Source organism: Ahaetulla prasina, chromosome 2 (genome assembly GCF_028640845.1).
Source record: "Ahaetulla prasina isolate Xishuangbanna chromosome 2, ASM2864084v1, whole genome shotgun sequence".
In the NCBI taxonomy this organism is placed as follows: domain Eukaryota; kingdom Metazoa; phylum Chordata; class Lepidosauria; order Squamata; family Colubridae; genus Ahaetulla; species Ahaetulla prasina.
In genome coordinates, this window is record NC_080540.1 from 16,437,311 (window position 1) to 16,456,697 (window position 19,387).

General features: G+C 45.1%; 1 protein-coding gene across 3 annotated transcripts in view; it reads right to left on the reverse strand.

Annotated features, from left to right (window-relative positions):
- VARS1 (valyl-tRNA synthetase 1) overlaps positions 1-19,387 on the reverse strand; it is a 56,657-nt gene continuing 37,270 nt past the window's right edge. For all 3 annotated transcript variants that reach the window (XM_058169342.1, XM_058169343.1, XM_058169344.1), the window contains 9 exons: positions 18,680-18,748; positions 17,248-17,326; positions 17,011-17,138; positions 14,976-15,131; positions 8,884-9,093; positions 7,406-7,517; positions 3,395-3,570; positions 3,036-3,185; positions 1-193 (listed from right to left, as the gene is read on the reverse strand). In XM_058169342.1, the coding sequence (XP_058025325.1) occupies positions 125-193; positions 3,036-3,185; positions 3,395-3,570; positions 7,406-7,517; positions 8,884-9,093; positions 14,976-15,131; positions 17,011-17,138; positions 17,248-17,326; positions 18,680-18,748 (1,149 nt within the window). In that variant the 3' untranslated portion in view covers positions 1-124. The remainder of the gene's footprint in view (positions 194-3,035; positions 3,186-3,394; positions 3,571-7,405; positions 7,518-8,883; positions 9,094-14,975; positions 15,132-17,010; positions 17,139-17,247; positions 17,327-18,679; positions 18,749-19,387) is intronic.

A 19,387-nucleotide genomic window follows, 5' to 3' on the forward strand; every position in this document is an offset into this window, starting at 1 on the left:
TTCTAACTGAGCAAAATAGTTTAATGTCTTCACAGAAAATATAATGAACTAAGAACAGCTGAACAGAAACGGGTCCTCAAACGTAGAACAGGCCCATCCAAACGACGTTGTGCATCCTTCAATTTCAGATCATCTTCTTGAAATTCTGAACAGCTTCATCTGCCTTCTGCAGTTCTGTCTCACTTTGTTTCAGCTGGGGGGAAAAATGACCAAGACAGATGTGTTGATAAATCAAGTTGTTGATATGCCGTATCCTTTCTTATAAGCCTAAACATCTGGCTCTGGAACTTGGGGAGACTCAATGGGGGAGTTCAGATTGACAGCTGACTCCACCCTCCACCCCGTTCTCCATCTATTTTACTAGTCATATCAATGTATTTTCTTTGCTTCTTTTTCCTTACTTAATTTATTGTTCTTTATTTTACTTTCATTTTGTTTAAACGTCTTTTTTATTCCTTCATTTTTTTTAATGATTGTGAGCTGCCTCGAATAGCCCCATAGCCAGATAGGCGGCAAAGAAATTTAATAATAACTATCAGTCAATTGCAAAAGGCAGCTTTACTCGGAACAGCTTACATCCTGCGATGATACCTCTAACACCAGTAAGCATCAACATCTGCCTATCCCAGATCCGTGGAAAAGACTCAATAGGTGCATAAAAATGCCAGATCGAGTCTGAACATCTGGCTGAGTGTGTGATGAATCAAAATAATAATAATAATTTATCCAAAAAGCCTGTATCCAAAAAGTCATGGGAACATAAAGTGGAAAAAGTTACAGAAAATGAGAAGGTGAAGATCTTGTGGGACTTTCGAATACAGATGATAGTCACTTGGAATACAACACACCAGATATCAGTTGTTGAAAACCGAAAAGTCAATTTATTGACATTGTGGTACCAGGAGATGCCAGAGTCGAAGAAAAAGAACTGGGAAAAATCATGAAATATCGCAACCTGGCCATTGAAACTACCCGGCTATGGATGAAACATGTAACAGTGATACCCATTGCCATCGGGTCACTTGGTACCATGTCCAAGAATTTTATAAGATACATCAACAAATTGCAGCTTCCTGCAATAACACCAGCAGAACTGCAAAAAACTGCGCTACTTGGAACGTTGTACATCTTAAGAAGGTACTTGGTTGATACCTAGGATGCTGGCAGCAACCCGTATCAACCATTAGCACCAGTCAATGGTATTTGTGATGTATTTTTGAATGTTCAGTTGACTGAGTTTCATGTTTAACGAATAAAGATAATAATAATAATAATAATAATAATAATAATAATAATAATAATAATAATAATAATAATAATAATAATAATAAAAGCATCTGCATCACACTTCTTATTCGTGTTCCGAAGGGTCTTTTTTGTGATTACCCTCAAGAAATATGCAGAATGGGCAATTTTTGACCCTCAAGCCTCTTTCCTGTGGTCTTTCTGTGGCCTTTCATTTCAGCAGTGTGGTTTCCTGCCTTTTTTAGGTGATGAAAAGCATGTACAAAGTAAAACCGCCTAAAATAAGCCTCTCAGGTTAAAAGGCAAGTAAAACTCAAAAAAAAACAAAAAACACTTTTTTTTGGGACATAACATTACATCATATATTATTTTACAGCTTGCCGTAGCGACATAAATATATATTCTCTGTTCTTATTCAATCGATACATGCTTCTATTTACATTGGTATCTATTTACCAGTCCGTCCTTATCCGGTTAACACAATTCAGAGGTTTACACTTCCTAATTTTAACTTAAATTTGGTTAATATTCCAATTTATTACTTTGATTTCTTTTTTCTAACCAATCATATAATTTATTCCACCCTTTGTAGTATTCCGACTCTTCCCTTTCCTTAATTTCTAGCGTCATCTTGTCCATTTCTGCACACTGTAAGATTTTTTGGATTATTATTTCTTCTCCTGGAACATTGTTTTGTTTCCATCCATATGTGACAGTGATCCTTGCTTCTGTTAATATATGAAGTATTAGGTATTGCAAAGATTTGTCTATTTTGGGGTTAATTATTCCTAATAAATAGAGTTCCGGTTTAAATTCCATTTTTAGTTGGGTAATTCCCTCTAGCCAATTTTTAATTTTTTTATCTTGGGGCACATCCACCACATGTGGTAGCATGTGCCTAGCTTGTACCCACATCTCCAACAATTCGGTGGTAAATTTGGGAACATTTTGGCCAATCTCGCTAGTGCCAAATGCCATCTATGAAACATTTTATACAAATTTTCTTTATAGGCTACTGCCATTGTTAATTTATAATTTCTATCCCACAATTTATCCCACTTTTCTAATTCTATATTATACTAAACTTTTTTCAAAAGGTAACTGGACTTACTTTTTTCCCCCCCCATTCAGGATGTTTTGCTTCTCATCCAAGAAGCTTCTTCAGTTCTGAAGAAGTTCTGCTTCTTGGATGAGAAGCGAAGTGTCTTCAAGGAAAAACAAAAGTCCAGTTGCCTTTTGGAAAAGCACCCGCGGGAAGACCATGTCCTGGATGACTGAGAATCACCACAGACTTCTAAACTCCTTCCCACTACATTCTAAGAAAGCAAGGACCACAATGTTAAAAGTGATCAAAATTGTCCACCCCTGACTCAGGATCTTCTGAAGGAACCAGCAACTTTTCTGGCCCCAAGTCCTGAACTGGCTAAAGTCCCCAAATGGCTAAAATATCTCAGTGTCTCATGAGCGTAGAGTTTTCAGAAAGTGAAAACAGAAACAAAGAAAAGAAACTATCTTTTTGGGACATTTGGTCTCTTGCAGGGGTGGGTTCTACTTACCTTTACTACTGGTTCGTGACGGGATCGCACTCGCTTCTGATTGTCCATGACGATGTCGGGTGGGTGGGCGAAGCCTCCCGCCAGTTTTACTACCAGTACGTAAGAATCGGACCGAACCGGGGGCAACCCACCACTGGTCTCTTGGCACCCACGTGTGTTGCAACGGATCAAGCATCATCCCCAAACTGATTTATGACAGAGCAATCCCCCAAATGCCAGTTCTGTATGAGTTACCTTAGCTGCATCCAATTCTTGGACTTTGGCTGGTACCTTCAGAGCGTAATCTTTACTCGCCATACGCTGGCGTAACAGCAGGATTTGTTTCTGCAGCTCTGCCTTTTTCTCTGTCAGTTTCGCTATTTCCTTCTCCGCATCAATCAAGCCCTGCCAAGGAATTCAGACAGTCAGCAATGCTAGAGTGCTACCTCATGGGTAGCACTATGAGTTGAGAGTCACTGGTGAGCCACCCACCCACTTCAGAATTCCCTGTCTCTCCTTCGGAAAAAAAACGAAACCTGCACCCCAAAACTAAGGACCCCACTGGTTCTCCACTGCCGGTTAACATTTTGCGCCCCCTGCTTATTTTTTAGTACCTTCAGCAGAAGATGGACAATGCATTTGTCGGAGGCTATAGCTACAGCGCAGCCAGGAGGAGGAATCTTCCCAGGTTCTAGTACCAAGACTTGCTTGGAGGAGGAAAGAATGCAGATATATTCGGAGCAAAGTTTCACATTCCTGGCTGTCTGACGGTCCAAGCACTGTAGGTAACCTGGGAAGAGATGAATAGGAAAGAAGTGTCAGGGAAGCTGAGAGGAATGTGTGGCCCATTTCCCTGTTTTCCTTTATATTGCCCCCTGTAGTTACATTATAGAGAGCAAGGAAGCTCTTGACAGAAATATGCAGAAGCTATGGCCTAGATCAGGGCTGACCATCCTTGGCAATGTAAGACCTAGGGCCGGGATGGTGAACCTATGGCACATATGCCACAGGTGGCACGTGGAGCCATATCGGTGGGCACGCGAGCATCGCCCTAGCTCAGCTCCAGCATGCATGCGCATGCTGGCTGGCTGATTTTCAGGCCTTCCTGTCCCACCAGAAGTCAGGAAACAGGATGTTTCAGGCCCCCAGACGGCCTCCGGGAGGGTGGGGAAGGCCATTTTCACCCTCCCGAGGTTCCTAAAAAGTCTCTGGAGCCCAGGGAGGGCGAAAAATGGGCCTACTGGGCCGATTGTGCCACCACGTGCCAAAAGCGGGGGGGGGGGGAAGCATGGGTGGAGTGTGCACGCATGCGCAGAGAGCGGGGCGCATTGAATAATGGGTGTGGGCTTGTGCGCGCACGACCCCCCCCCCCGCACTCCCCCCACTTTTGGCACGCGATGGCAAAAAGGTTAGCCATCACTGACCTAGACAGCATAGCTCCCAGAATTGTGGGAGTTCATGTTCACAAATCTAAACATTGCCAAAATTCGACACTCCTAAAAATTCAGACAAAGCGCCTGAAGCATTTTTTTTACATTCAGAACTGACAAGATAACATTTGAAAACAGCTCCGTCGGACACCTTTCTAATTCCGAGAAGTATATAAAGAAGTGGGTTCAGATTTGCAAGATTTCTACTATGAGAGCCAATCTCAATAAAAGTTATCTTAGCTTTCTTAGGGAGTTAATGTCCTGGTCTAGTCATGATTCTAAGATTAGAGGCCAACATAGCTTGATTAGGATGGGAAGCCGCGTTTTCGGACTCAGTGCTTGATGACTTAAAGGCTACAAAGAGGGAGTGGGGAAAACTACCGCCTACTGCTACCAGATACCTCTCACCGACCCGTGCGCTCTCACAGAGAGGGACTCCTCAGGGTGCCGTCAGCTAGGCAGTGTCGTCTGGCGACTCCCAGGGGAAGGGCCTTCTCTGTGGGGGCTCCCGCCCTCTGGAACGAACTCCCCCCAGGACTCCGTCAACTTCCGGACCTCCGAACCTTCCGTCGTGAGCTCAAGACACATTTATTCATCTGTGCAGGACTGGCTTAGATTTTAAATTTATAGGGGTTTTAAATTGGTTTTAATATTTATATTTCTATTTTTAATAATTGGGCATTAGAATAAGTTTTTTAATGATTATTTTAATTTGTATATAGATGTTTTATATGCCTGTGAACCGCCCTGAGTCCTTTGGGAGATAGGGCGGTATACAAATTTGAATAATAAATAAATAAATAAATAAAAAAGGAAGTTTGAGAAATAGAGAAGAAACTCAAGCTGATGGCTCAAAGAAAAGTGGAAGACACCGCTACTGGCTTTCTCCAAGTAGACCTTTTAAATTCACCCAACCATTTGAAAAAACCCTGGTATGAAATAGCTATCCTCTCTAATGGAGAACTGACCCATTCCCTCGAAAAGAAGGCAAATGCAAGGGCCCAAATCAGAAACTTCTACCTTTCAGGTGTCTTTCTCTTTAATTAGATGCGTCAGTTCGTGGAATAATTCAACAGAACACGGCGTCAAAGGGGAAAATATGAAGAAATGAATCCTTCTTTCTACTGCTTTGGGCTCCAGTGTTTGTCTTAGGACTGTAGTTGTCTGCAACTACACATCGGCTCCTAGCCCTCTACACAAAAGGTATTAAGCTAGTGGAGGTTTAACAGTAATTCGGCATTTTGGGAGACCATCCAAAATCGTGTTATGGAAAAGTGGCAATTCTGTGCAGCACGTTTCTTGCAGGGAGAGAAATATTGGTGGCTCCAGTCACTGAAACTGAGATGTTGCAAACTACCGGTCCATCTCAATCTATGAAATCACTAAAATCATCATTATCTCCCACTACCAAGCTAAGACCAGTGGTGGGATGCTGTCAGTTTAACAACCAGTTCAGTGATTGCTTGCTTTGCGTGCGCAGTTTTACAAATACTCACTTGGGTAACACAGTTGAGGCGCAGCAATCCACTCTGCCGCGCCAATCAGCTGAGAAGATAAAGGTAAGTAAAGTGCAGGAGTGGGCCGACCTGATAGTTGGAGCAAACCGATTCGCTCCCAGCAGATCTTCAAGCTACTGGTTTTCACGAACCGGTCCGAACCGGTAGAATCCCACCCCTGGCTAAGAGCAATACTGGGGAAAAGATTTGTAGCTGCAGGGATATAGCAATAGCACTTAGACGTAGCCATGTTTTCCCGAAAATAAGACCAAGTCTTATTTTCTTTTATGCCCCAAAATAAGCACTAGGACTTATTTTTGGGGAGTGTCTTATTTTTTCCCCCATGTACGGGAGGCCTTCTTCTTCTACTTGCTCGTGGGGGGACAGGAGCCCACGTGGTGCACTAGTGCCGCTGCCGTGAGACGGGGGTGGAGCTGCCCCATGTGCCCTGCACCAGCTTATTCAGGGAACCCGCAGCCAGGACACCCATGGCCTGACATCTGCCTCGCCTCACAGCTGCAGCACCAACACACCACTTGGCTCCCTGCTCTGTTGCGGCAAGAGGAAGAAGTGGGCTGGCGGCCACGTGGGCTCCTGCTGCACATGGCTGCTGGCACTATGAGGCAGGTGTTGGGGTGTGGATGGCCCGACTGCGAGGGCCCTGAGGTAAGCCAGAGCAGGGCACGTGGGGCAGCTCCTCCACCACTACCCCGCCTCATCTCGTGCCTGCACCACCACAAGCAACCAAACTAAATGGATGGGCGGGCAGGCGGGCGAGCAGCTGCACAGGCTCTTGAGTAGGGCTTAATTTTGGGATAGGTCTTATTTTTTTTCCGGGGAAATAGGATGGTGAAGTGCTTTAAAGCCCCCTCTAAGCGGTTTACAGAGTCAGCACACTGACCCCAACAATCTGGGTCCGCATTTTACCCACCTCGGACGGATGGAAGGCTGAGTCAACCTTGAGCCTGGTGAAATTCGATCTGTCGAATTGCAGGCAGCCAGCAGTCAGCAGAAGTATCCTGCAGTACTGCGTTCTAACCACTGCACTACCACGACTATTAAAGATCTTCCGCCTCCTCTGATGATTCTCCAAGCTAAGTGACTTCCAAAAGTTGGCCTGGTTTGCTAACCCATTTTACTTTATTTTTTGGAGTATAAGATGAACCAGAGTATATGACACACCTTAGTTTTTGGGGAAGAAAATAAGAAAAAAGCTAATTGGCAGGTGGATTGGCCCCCGGAATACACCCAATCAGCTGTTCCCAGAGGTGAATTTTAGCAACAGGTTCTTTGTTGTGAGCTCTGCGCCTTCCTTTTTTTTTTTTTCCTGCCTCAGAAACTCTGTTTCTGTTTTTTTTCTGCCTCTGAAAGCCTCTAAAACAGAACTTCAGAAAAAAAGCCTCTGAAGCTCTGTTTGAGGGCTTCTTTTCTGAAGCTTCTTTCAGCCTCTGAAACCTCCCTTTGAGAAGCTGGGTGGGGCTACATTCGGTGTATAAGACGTACCCAGATTTTCACCTTCTTTTTTTGGGGGGGGGAGGGGGAGGTGCATCTTATACTCCAAAAAATATGGCAACTTTCAACAAACTTAAGGCGGTTCAGATTTGGCAGCCCTGCAGATTCCAGAATTTCAAGCCAAAAGCAGAACCTGGATTCATATCCTCTCATTCAGTCATGAAGAGCCTTCAGTGAAAAAACTCACAGTCAGCTTTGGTTTTGGTAAGATTGTAGTCCGCCCGGAGAGAACGCACAGCCTTGACAATGTTCAATGCGAAGTCAAAAATGAGGTCCAGGTCTTCATTCCTCCAAAGGAACTGAAAAGAAGGCAGAAGCATCAGCGGCTCTATTTAATTTTCAGTTCAACATCTGACCATAATGAAAACGGACTAAGAGAAGAACTTCTTTGGTTTCAAAACAGGTAGTTCTCCATTTACAACTGGACATTTTATGATCTTTTGAAGGTATGGCAGCCTACTGTATATAGCACTCTGTCCGTCGTAAATGTGTTTTTTTGTAAAGTTTTTTTTTTTTTTACACACACAAACAACATACAATGCATCTTTTCTGAACAGAATATCGGCCAGGTACATATTCATAGCAAATTTAGTTCTTCTCTAACACATCTTACTGTTGTGGCTCCCGCCCCTGAACCTGGCCCCATGCCCGAAAGTGCCTTGGAGCTGGGCCTGCTGCCAGAAAGTGACTTGGACAGTGAGGGAGAAGGACCATCAGGACTTACCTCGGAAGCACCGGCCTCCCTGGATCAGCTCCAGGAGCCAGAAGCAGGCCAAGTGAAAGAGATAACAAGGACTCCTTCTCCTGACTCTTCCCCCCCCCAGGCCACGCCTGCAGACCCAGCTGACAGCAATCAGGCTTGGCTCAAGGCAGGAGAGAAGGGAACGACAGAAACAGGGGAGGGGCAGGCCTAGGAAGTGCTGAGTCATGGAGCCCACAGGATATAAAAGGCAGCAAGAGCTGGTGTGTCTCTTTGTATCAGGCAAATCCACGGACTGACTAGAGCTGAAGGTTGAGACTCACCAGCGTCTTGGCAGCTATCGAGGGCTCTTGGCAGACGCTGGCTCTTTTGCTGCCAGACCTGATAAGAGCCGGCTAATTAAGCCATCGTTCGGACGGAGGCGAGGAGGACACAACACTTACATGCTTTCATCAATATATTTTCTTTCATTTTTAATTTTTTTTAAATTTACATTTATATCCCGCCCTTCTCCGAAGACTCAGGGCGGCTTACAGTGTGTAAGGCAATAGTCTCATTCTATTTGTATATTTACAAAGTCAACTTATTGCCCCCCCAACAATCTGGGTCCTCATTTTACCTACCTTATAAAGGATGGAAGGCTGAGTCAACCTTGGGCCTGGTGGAACTAGAACCTGCAGTAATTGCAGGCTGCTGTGTTTTAATAACAGGCTATCTTATAGCCTGAGCCACCATTTGGTATCATGGTGACCAGTGGTGATGACCGTTAGACTGGGCATACTCAGTTCCTGCAACCGTGCATTGTAAGTTCTATCCTCCAGTCCTCTAATTATCTTTGTTGCTCTTCTCTGCACTCTTTCTTTTGGTATCATGGTGACCAGAACTGAATTCAATATTCCAAGCATAATCTTACCAAGGCATTGTATGTTGCCAGCCACAAACTTCAGATTCTGTTACTCACTTACCTTCTCAGTAGCAGGGTAAGGGGTGACACAGATGCTGGGAGGGTCAGAGGAAGGAGACCGACGGGGCAGCCGCTGGAACAGTTCCTCAGTGACAAAAGGCATGAAGGGACTGAGGAGGCGAAGGCCAGAATCCAAGCAGGTGTAAAGAACATTCCGGGCTACCCGGATTGCGGTCTGGTTTGATCCGGCAAACACAGGCTTTAGGCACTCCTAAATGGATTTAAAAAAAAAAAAAGAGTAAAAACGTAGGTGATCCTTATCCAGCCAAGCAAATAACCTTACTAAACGTTATGTTACGGACAGTCCACACCGGGCCACCCCAACAAAGCTATCGAAGTGCTGTCCCGGTGCCTGGAAGCCGTACGGGTCTGGATGGGGAGAAACAGGCTCAAGCTCAATCCCTCCAAGACAGAGTGGCTGTGGATGCCGGCATCCTGGTACAGTCAGCTGCAGCCGCGGCTGACTGTTGGGGGCGAGTCATTGGCCCCAATGGAGAGGGTGCGCAACTTGGGCGTTCTCCTGGATGGACGGTTGATTTTTGAAGACCATTTGACGGCTGTCTCCAGGAGAGTTTTTTACCAGGTTCGCCTGGTTCGCCAGTTGCGCCCCTTTCTAGACCGGGATGCCCTATGCACGGTCACTCACGCTCTCGTGACATCTCGTCTGGATTACTGCAATGCTCTCTACATGGGGCTCCCCTTGAGGAGCACCCGGAGACTCCAGGTAGTTCAGAATGCGGCTGCGCGGGTGATAGAGGAAGCCCCTCGTGGCTCCCACGTAACACCTCTCCTGCGCAGACTGCACTGGCTGCCTGTGGCCTTCCGGGTGCGCTTCAAGGTTTTGGTAATTATCTTCAAAGCGCTCCATGGCATAGGGCCGGGCTACTTACGGGACCGTCTGCTGCCACCGATTGCCTCTCACCGACCTGTGCGCTCTCACAGAGAGGGACTCCTCAGGGTGCCGTCGGCCAGGCAGTGCCGACTGGCGACACCCAGGGGAAGGGCCTTTTCTGTGGGGGCTCCCACCCTCTGGAACGAACTTCCCCCAGGACTTCGTCAACTTCCTGACCTTCGAACCTTCCGCCGCGAGCTTAAGACACATCTATTTATTTGCGCAGGAGTGGACTAGAATTTTTAAATTTGGTTTTAATGGGGTTTTATTATTTATATTTCTATTTTAAATATTCAGCCTATTGAATAAGTTTTTTAAATTAATGTTTTATTCTGTATATATTTATGTTTTTATGTGGCTGTAAATCGCCGTGAGTCCCTAGGGAGATAGGGCAGTATAAAAGTATGAACAAATAAATAAATAAATAAGTCCTCGGCCTATGACCACATACCAAGAAAGACGGCTGTTAAGTGAGTCATGCTGGATTTTACCAATTTTACCAATTTTTTTTTTTGGCCACGGTTAAGCAAATGTTAAGTGAATCGCAATCATTAAGCAAATCCAACCTCCCCCGATTGATTTTGCTTGTCAAGAAACCGGCTGAGAAGGGGAGCCAATGGGGACCACATGACCCATGACGGTAACTATGAACGGTCACTAAACAAGCAGTTGTAAGTCGAGGACTACTCGTATTTATTTGAATTGATTAGCCACCCTATTCTGCTATGCATCTTTTACTATTCCATTCAGAAAGGAGTAGCCTATACTTCCACACTGTCTCAGAGAAGGTTTTCTCCTCTTTTACGCCCATTTTTGAAACACTGACTTCCAACTTATTAGCAAACTTGTGGATTTTTTTTAAAGAGTCTTGTATTAAAAAGGCTAATGAATGAAGGCCAAAATGAGCCATGAGCTGTCTTTTAAACTCACCTTCACAAAATGCTTGTGTCCCCTTATGATAACCCAGTGATGGTTAACCTATTTGGTGCTAAGTGCCCAAAGCGCGCTTGCGAGCGCACCAAAACATGCGCGCGTGCCCAAATCCCTGGGCCTCTGTGGCTCAGACTGCTAATGCAGTCTGTTATTAACAGCAGCTGCCTGCACTTACTGCAGGTTCTAGTCCCACCAGGCCCAAGGTTGACTCAACCTTCCATCCTATATAAGGTAGGTAAAATGAAAACCCAGATTGTTGGGGGCAATAAAAGTTGACTTTGTATATAAACATACAAATAGGATGAAGACTATTGCTAACATAGTGTAAGCCGCCCTGAGTCTTTGGAGAAGGGCGGGATATAAATAAAACTTAAAACTTAAAACTTATTTATTTCGTATGGCTGGACTAGCCTGATTTTTATCTTTATTGGATGGGTTTTTAAAATTTTGTGATTTTATGGGGGAGTATGTTTTTTAACATTTGGGCATTTAAATTAGTTTTTTAAGGGATGTTTTTAATTATTGTGTGTATTTGTATTTTATCTGCCTGTTCACCGCCCTGAGTCCTTTGGGAGAAGGGCGGTATACAAATTAAAATATTATTATTATTATTATTATTATTATAAATGCAAATTAAAAAAAAATGCAATGAGAGTGCCCCCTGCACATGCACGCTCATCCCCTGCGCATGTGCCCTGGCCCCCCCATGCATGCGCCCCGGCTTCCCTGCACCCCGTTTTGGCTTCCAGGTTGGTGCGGGCGGCAGAAATGGAGTAGAGAAGTTGGGCGCGCTGGGAAGATGGAACCTGCAGAGATTGGGGAAGGCCCCGCGCCCCGTGCATGTGCGCCAGAGACCTGAAGACCAGCTGGCCAGTGGGAGGCGCGCGCTCATGCGCGGTGAGGCGGGGCTGGGGCGATGGCTGGTGTGCCCACAGAGAGGGCTCTGCGTGCCATCTGTGGCACATGTGCCATAGGTTCGCCATCACGGTGATAACCAGACAGTGGCTCAACAGACTAATGCAGTTTGTTATTAACAGCAGCTGCTTGCAATTACTGCAGGTTCTAGTCCCACCAGGCCCAAGGTTGACTCAGCCTTCCATCCTTTATAAGGTAGGTAAAATGAGGACCCAGATTGTTGGGGGCAATAAGTTGACTTTGTATACAATATACAAATGGATGAAGACTATTGCTTGACATAGTGTAAGCTGCCCTGAGTCTTCGGAGAAGGGCGGGATATAAATGCAAATAAAAAAAAAAACCTGGGATTTCATGATGCACTTTTACCTCTCGCTTGGATTATTGTAATGCTCTCTACATGGGGCTCCCCTTGAGGTCCACCCGGAGGCTTCAGTTAGTCCAGAATGCAGCTGCGCGGGTGATAGAGGGAGCTTCGCGTAGCTCCCGTGTAACACCGCTCCTGCGCAGACTGCACTGGCTACCTGTGGCCTTTCGGGTGCACTTTAAGGTTTTGGTCACTACCTTTAAAGCGCTCCATGGCTTAGGGCCTGGGTACTTACGGGACCGCCTGCTGTTACCTCATGCCTCCCACCGACCCGTACGCTCTCACAGAGAGGGACTTCTCAGGGTGCCGTCCGCCAAGCAATGTCGGCTGGCGGCCCCCAGGGGAAGATCCTTCTCTGTGGGGGCTCCCACCCTCTGGAACGAACTTCCCCTGGGTTTACGCCAAATACCTGACCTTCGGACCCTCCGCCGCGAATTGAAAACACATCTATTTATTCGCGCGGGGCTGGCTTAAATTTTATTGGTTTTAAATTTTCTATTATTAATTTTAAGGGTTTTTTTAAGTTTTATATATTTTAAAGTTTTTAGGCCAATTATCTAATAAGTTTTTTAATCTGTATTTTAATTGTATATTGTACCGTTTGTTTTACCTTGGCTGTACACCGCCCTGAGTCCTTCAGGAGAAGGGCGGTATAAAAATCGAATAAATAATAATAATAATGCACTTACTTATTTACTAAATTTTGCACTGCCTTAACACTAGGAGTTCACAACAGAGTTACAAACTCAGAACAATTCTGTGGAGCGGTCGCAAATAAGTTCGTACTATCTTTTGTTGCGACTTAATCAGAACTACTAAGTAGCAACAGCACTTAGACTTATATTCCGCTTCACAGTGCTTTTTACAGCCCTCTCTAAGCGGTTTTACAGAGTCAGCTGATTGCCCCCAACAATCTGGGTCCTCATTTTACCCACCTCGGAAGGACGGAAGGCTGAATCAACCTTGGATAAATTTAAATGGATAAGTATGGCTTCAGGAATTGACTCTGTAGCAGAATCAGAGATAACTTTCAACTAATCAGGGGCAGTGGTGAAATCCAATTTTTTTTACTAACTGGTTCTGTGGGCATGGCTTGGTGGCATGGCAGGGGAAGAATACTGCAAAATCCCCATTCCCACCCCACTCCAGGGGAAGAATACTGCAAAATCCCCATTCCCTCCCCACTCCTGGGGCCCACCAGAGTAGTTCTCTGAGCTACTCAGAATTTCCGCTACTGGTTTTCCAGAACCTGTTAGAACCTGCTGGATTTCACCCCTGATCAGGGGATCTCCCAAATATAATGGGACAATGAATGAGAGAATCCCAGCTAGTTAGGAATTCTGGCAATGATGGAACACAGAATAATTGCAAGGGACCTTGGAGGTTTTCTAGTCCAACCCTCTGCTCAAGGCAGGAGACCTTACACCATCCCAGTCAAATGGTTGTCCAGTCTATTTTTGAAAACCTCCAGGGATGGAGCACCCACAACTCTAAGAGGCAAGCTATTCCGTTGAATAATTTTTCTGTCAAGAAATTTCTCTTTACTTCTAGACTGGCTCTCTCTTTGACAAGCTTCCACCCATTTCTTCTTGTCCTGGCCCTAAGGTGCACTTGATCCCATCCAGTCCAAGAGACACTAGCCTTGGGAAATTACTGAAGGCCAATGATGACAAACCTATGTCATGTGTGTCAAAGGAGACACACCATGAAGTTTTGGGTGACCAATACCCAACTATTCTTGAAATCACGCCCCATTTTCACATTATTTTTGGAGGCTACAAGGTGTTGTGGTCCATCAGCAGCCTAAGGAGCTGGCAACGGAATCGGACAGTGATGAGGCTGAGGTGAGGCCCGGACCATCGGGAAGTGGGGCGCAGACTCCAGAGCCTCCAAAGACTGATAGTAGTGAGGCAGAGGAACAGGAGGAGCCTGTTCCTAATGCACGCATGAGAAGAACTGCCAAAAGGCAAGAGCAGCTCAAGCAGAGAGGACAACTCAGGAGTAGGGCCAAGAGATGATTGGCCCTTCCCATAAGGCTTAAAACAGACCAGCACCGGCGTTTGGCCTTTGCCAGAAAACAACGCTGGTATCTGTGTCTTCTGCTGCGTCTTCTGCTTCGTATATGTCTTTGTTTTTGTGGCTTCTGGACGTTTGCCAGGAAGGGCCTTTGGCAGTTTGCCTAATTGGACTAAGGTTTGTGAGATAACTGAGGAATTTGTGTTGGGAGGCATTTGTTTTACTTTGAGTTGAACGACGCTGGGCATGAAGTAATTCCCAGCTGTTCGAATAAAGTTTGTTTTTCCACAGACTGAGTTTATTACTACCTACTTGGGCCTGGGTCACAACACAAGGCTGCGTGAGAATGGGGTGTGCTCTCACACAGCCTCTGGACTCTCCAAAAACAAATCTGTTTTACTCATTCTTCATTTTTGTAATTATCTGACAAATCTTTATATGGATACAATTGGATTGTATTTTTTTTCCCAATTTTTTTTTTTTAATTTGAATTTATATCCCGCCCTTCTCCGAAGACTCAGGGCGGCTTACATTGTGTTAAGCAATAGTCTTCATCCATTTGTATATTATACAAAGTCAACTTTATTGCCCCCAACAATCTGGGTCCTCATTTTACCTACCTTATAAAGGATGGAAGGCTGAGTCAACCTTGGGCCTGGTGGGGCTTGAACTTGCAGTAATTGCAAGCAGCTGTGTTAATAACAGACTGCTTTAGTCTGTTCAGCCAATACATAAATAAGCAAAAGAATTGTTTCTCTTTTGTTTGGAAGGGGCAAGTGACACACCAGCTGAGTCAAGTTAGGCCTTTCCTGACTTTTTAACCCGTGGAGACCAAATCGTTCGCCATCACTGATCAAGGCATTACACCTTATGTGTAATAGTGCAATATTTGTAATGGGGTGTAATGGAAATATTACGCCTCCCAAGATGAAGGGGGATGAGAGTTTGGCGGCTCAGGAGTCTCACTCACAAGATAGACGTCACACAGCTCATACAGCCAGAAATTGTACACTGCGGTGGTGATGCCAGAGAAGTCATAGGTCCGAAATCCCGTATCGCATAACTCCACGGCGTGGCTCAGGCGACTCGTGATCCAGTGGTCTACCAGGCTCTCAGGGCCACTGAGCTGCAACGAACAAATCGGATTAATAAAGAAGAACTTTTGCAAAATCCAGAATAATAAACGCTCTGTACCATTAAAGAATGCTGCATTTTTCAGAGTATAAGATGCACCTTAGTTTTTGGGGAGGAAAGTAAGAAAAAAGCTGATTGGCAGGTAGATTGGCCTCCCGGAATATCCCCAATCAGCTGTTCCCAGAGGTGTATTTTAGCAACAGGTTCCTTGGTGGTGAGCTCAGTGCCTTGCTTTTTTTCCTGCCTCTAAAACTTCTGAAACTCGGTTTCAGAAAATACTTTTTTCTGCCTCTGAAAGCCTCCGAAACAGCTTCAGAAAAAAAGCCTCTGAAGCTCTGTTTGGGGGCTTCTTTTCTGAAGCTTCGTTTCTGATGCTTTTTTCACCCTCTGAAACCTCCGTTTGAGAAGCTGGGCGGGGCTACATTCGGAGTATAAGACGCACCCAGATTTTCACCCTGTTTTGGGGGGAAAAGGTGCGTCTTATATTCCGAAAAATACGGTATTTGTAGTTCAGGGTTGAACTGAAGGGTTTCTTGGTGCTCTGTGAGCTTGCTTGGTTTCTTGCAGACATTTCATTCAGTGCTAGTCCTGATTATGTTGGTGATGTTTGAGACTAGCACTGATGATGTTACCTAGTTGGGTAATGAAACGTCTATGAGAAAATAAGCAAGCTCAGAGAGCACCAAGGACCCGCTCTATACCATGGATGGCCCCCTATGGAGAATATCTAAGGAAAATTGTCAGGCACACAGGATCAGGACCATAAGTTAAGTTGCAGTTCAGAAGTACAAGCAGTTACGACCAAACTGGGACAATTTCTGTTGCTAAGCAAAGGGCTTGTTAAGTGAGTCGCACCCAATTTTACCTTTGCCACAATCGTTAACTGAATCACTACAATTATTAAGTGAATCACATGGTCATTAAACGAATCTGGCTTTCTCCGTTGACTTTGCTTGTTGGAAGCTATCTGGGAAGGTCGCAAATGTTGATCAGATGACTTTAGGACTCGGCAATCGTCATAAATACATGTTGGTTGCCAGGTGCCTGAATTCTGATCAATGACTGTACGGATGCGGCAATGGTTTTAATAGCAATAGCACTATAGCACGTAGACTTATATACCGCTTTTTTTTTTTGTTTACATTTATACCCCGCCCTTCTCCGAAGACTCAGGGCGGCTTACAGTGTATAAGGCAATAGTCTCATTCTATTTGTATATTTTTACAAAGTCAACTTATTGCCCCCCCAACAATCTGGGTCCTCATTTTACCTACCTTATAAAGGATGGAAGGCTGAGTCAACCTTGGGCCGGGCTTGAACCTGCAGTAATTGCAGGCTTTGTGTTCTTAATAACAGGCTTTACCAGCCTGAGCTATCCGGCCCCTTCACAGTGCTTTACAGCCCTCTCTAAACGGTTTAGAGTCAGCATATTTTCCCCCACCAATCTGGGTCCTCGTTTTACCAACCTCGGAAGGATGGAAGGCTGAGTCGACCTTGAGCCTGGGTGAGACTGGATCTGCCAAACTGCTGGCAGCCGCTGATCAGCAGAAGTAGCCTGCAGTACTGCACTCTAACCATTACGCCTCCGGGGCTCTTAAGCGTGAAAACTGGTCATATGTCCCTTTTTTCAGTGTTGTTGTAACTTTGAATGGTTGCTAAACAAATAGTTGTAAGTCGAGGACTATATTTATCGCTCAACCCTATAGACCAGAATCTCGTCAACTGAGTTGAAATATGAACTGGCACTAGATAAAGGTCAATGGGATTCAACGGAGGGGATTCTAAGCTGATGACACATTTAACTCCGCCCACCCCAGCATCGCCTCCTCTTCTACAAAAATGGAAAGGAGAATCTAGAAGAACAGGCTTACCTCTGAGGTGAGGGGTGGTTGGTATCCTTCCCCAAGACCACGGATGGCAAATCTGGTGGCGTTCCAGAGTTTGTTGCAGAAATACCGGTAGCCCAGAATCCGGTTCACATCCAGGTTTATATCACGGCCTGAAGAGGGAAAACCAAAAGACATTATGGGAGAAGCCAACATGGAAGCAAGGTGAGGAATTCTGTCACGACATTGAGCCAGGCTCTCAAGTGGAGGCCAGAAACCTACCTTGAGTTGTGTAAGCACAGAGAGCAAACCGAAGGGCATCCGTCCCGCATTCTGGGATGCCGCTGGGGTAATCTGACTTCTGCAAAACAAGTACCAAGATACACGTTTGATCTTGTAAGTTTTTTGCTCCAGTTTCAAAGTCTTCTCTCTAAAAACGTATACAGGTAGTCATTGACTTTCGACCACAATTGAGCCCAAATTTTCCATGGCTAAGCCAGACGGTTCTTAAAGTGAGTTTTGCCCCATTTTACAGCCTTTCTTGCCACAGTTGTTAAGTGCGTCACTGCAGCTGTTATGTTAGTAACACGGTTGTAAAGTGAATCTGGCTTTCCTCATTGACTTTCTTTGTCAGAAGGTCACAAAAGATGATCACGGGACACTGCAACCGTCATAAATATGAGTCAACTGCCCAGTGTCCAAACGTTGATCGCGTGACTGTGAGGGTGCTGCAACGGTTGTCAATGTGAGAAATGGTCATTAAGTCACTGTTTTCAGTGCCGTTGAATGGTCATTAAATGAATGGTTGCAAGTCAAGGAGTACTCGTACAACCTTTACTGTCAGCGTTCCAGAAAAAAACCCAACTCCAAGTAAAAACTCAGAAGCAAGCATCTTTCAAAGTTCTATTTACTAGGATAGGTAAACTGGCAAATCTGGGAAAACCTGAATCTAAGATGTCCGGGTTTTCCCTCAGTAAATCAAAACCCCAAAACCATCCCCTCACTCCTCAGTCGATCACATGCTCCAATCACCATCCATCCCATCTCGAGACAGCACTCCAACCACTCCTTCTCCAGATGCAGGATCGGCCTGTGCTTGACCGACAGGAAGAATGCAATTATGTCTAAAGACTACTATATCCCCCCCCCCTTCTACTTTCCCACACATGAGAAGGTGGCAGCACGGAAGCTTCCGGCCTAATATGGCTTCCAAAGCTGATGCTTACATTCAAACCCCAAACAGGAAATTCCGTGGACCTCCAGCCAAGATGTACAAATGTATTTGTATTTGTATACTATATTCTGGATGAGTATGACATATAGAATAGAATAGAATATTTTATTGGCCAAGTGTGATTGGACACACAAGGAATTTGTCTTGGTGAATACGCTCTCAGTGTACATAAAAAGAAAAGATACCTTCGTCAAGGTACAACATTTAATGATAATCATAGGATACAAATAAGCAATATCAGTATAAATTGTAAGGATATAAGCAACAAAGTTACAGTCATAAGTGGAAGGAGATGGGTGATGGGAACGATGAGAAGATTAATAGTAGTGAATGCTATTTAAACCTAAAGCTACTGAAGGAAAGAGGGAATACATTCAGAGAGACGCCATACTGTGCCACCATCCAATGCAACCAAAGAAACATCTGTTTGAGGTCTTATCAACATGAAGCAAAGGTTAAAGACAATAGAAAACTATATACCTGCCCGTTTTTAGCTCGCTCCAGCTCAAGTGGGTCCAAATTGCTGTCTGATAACTGAGCGTGTAGACCCTACGGAGACAGAGGGAAAAAATGGTGGTGTATATTACAGTATAGTGTTATGCATCTTTCATAAGATGTGTATAAGGCTATGCCAAGAGAAACCTCATTTGCCATCTTTCTCCAATCTGTGAGGTGGGAGGAGGAGGAGAAGAAGAAAAAGAAGAGTAGGGGGAGGAGGAGGAGGAAAAGAAAAGAAGAGGAGAAAGAGGAGGAGAAGAGGAGGAAGAGGAAGAGGAAGAAGAAGAAGAAGAAGAGGAGGAGGGGAGGAGGAGGAGAAGAGGAGGAGGAAGAAGAAGAAGAAAAGAAGAGGAGGGGAGGAGGAGGAGGAAAAGAAAAGGAGAGGAGGAGGAGGAGAAGGAGAGGAGGAGGAGGAGGAAAAGGAAGAAAAGGAGGGGGGAGGAGGAGGAGAAGAGGAAGAGGAGGAAGGAGAGGAGGAGAAGAAGAGGAGGGGGAGGAGGAGGAGAAGAGGAAGAGGAGGAGGAGAAGAAGAGGAGGAGGAGGAGAAGGAGAAGAGGAGGAGGAGAAGAGGAAGAGGAGGAGGAGAAGAAAAAAAGGAACAACAACAACAACAACATGAACCTAGTTGGTTCCCAAGTAATCTCAATATATCCCTGCCCACACTCCTTGCAGCCTTCGGAAGTCGAACAA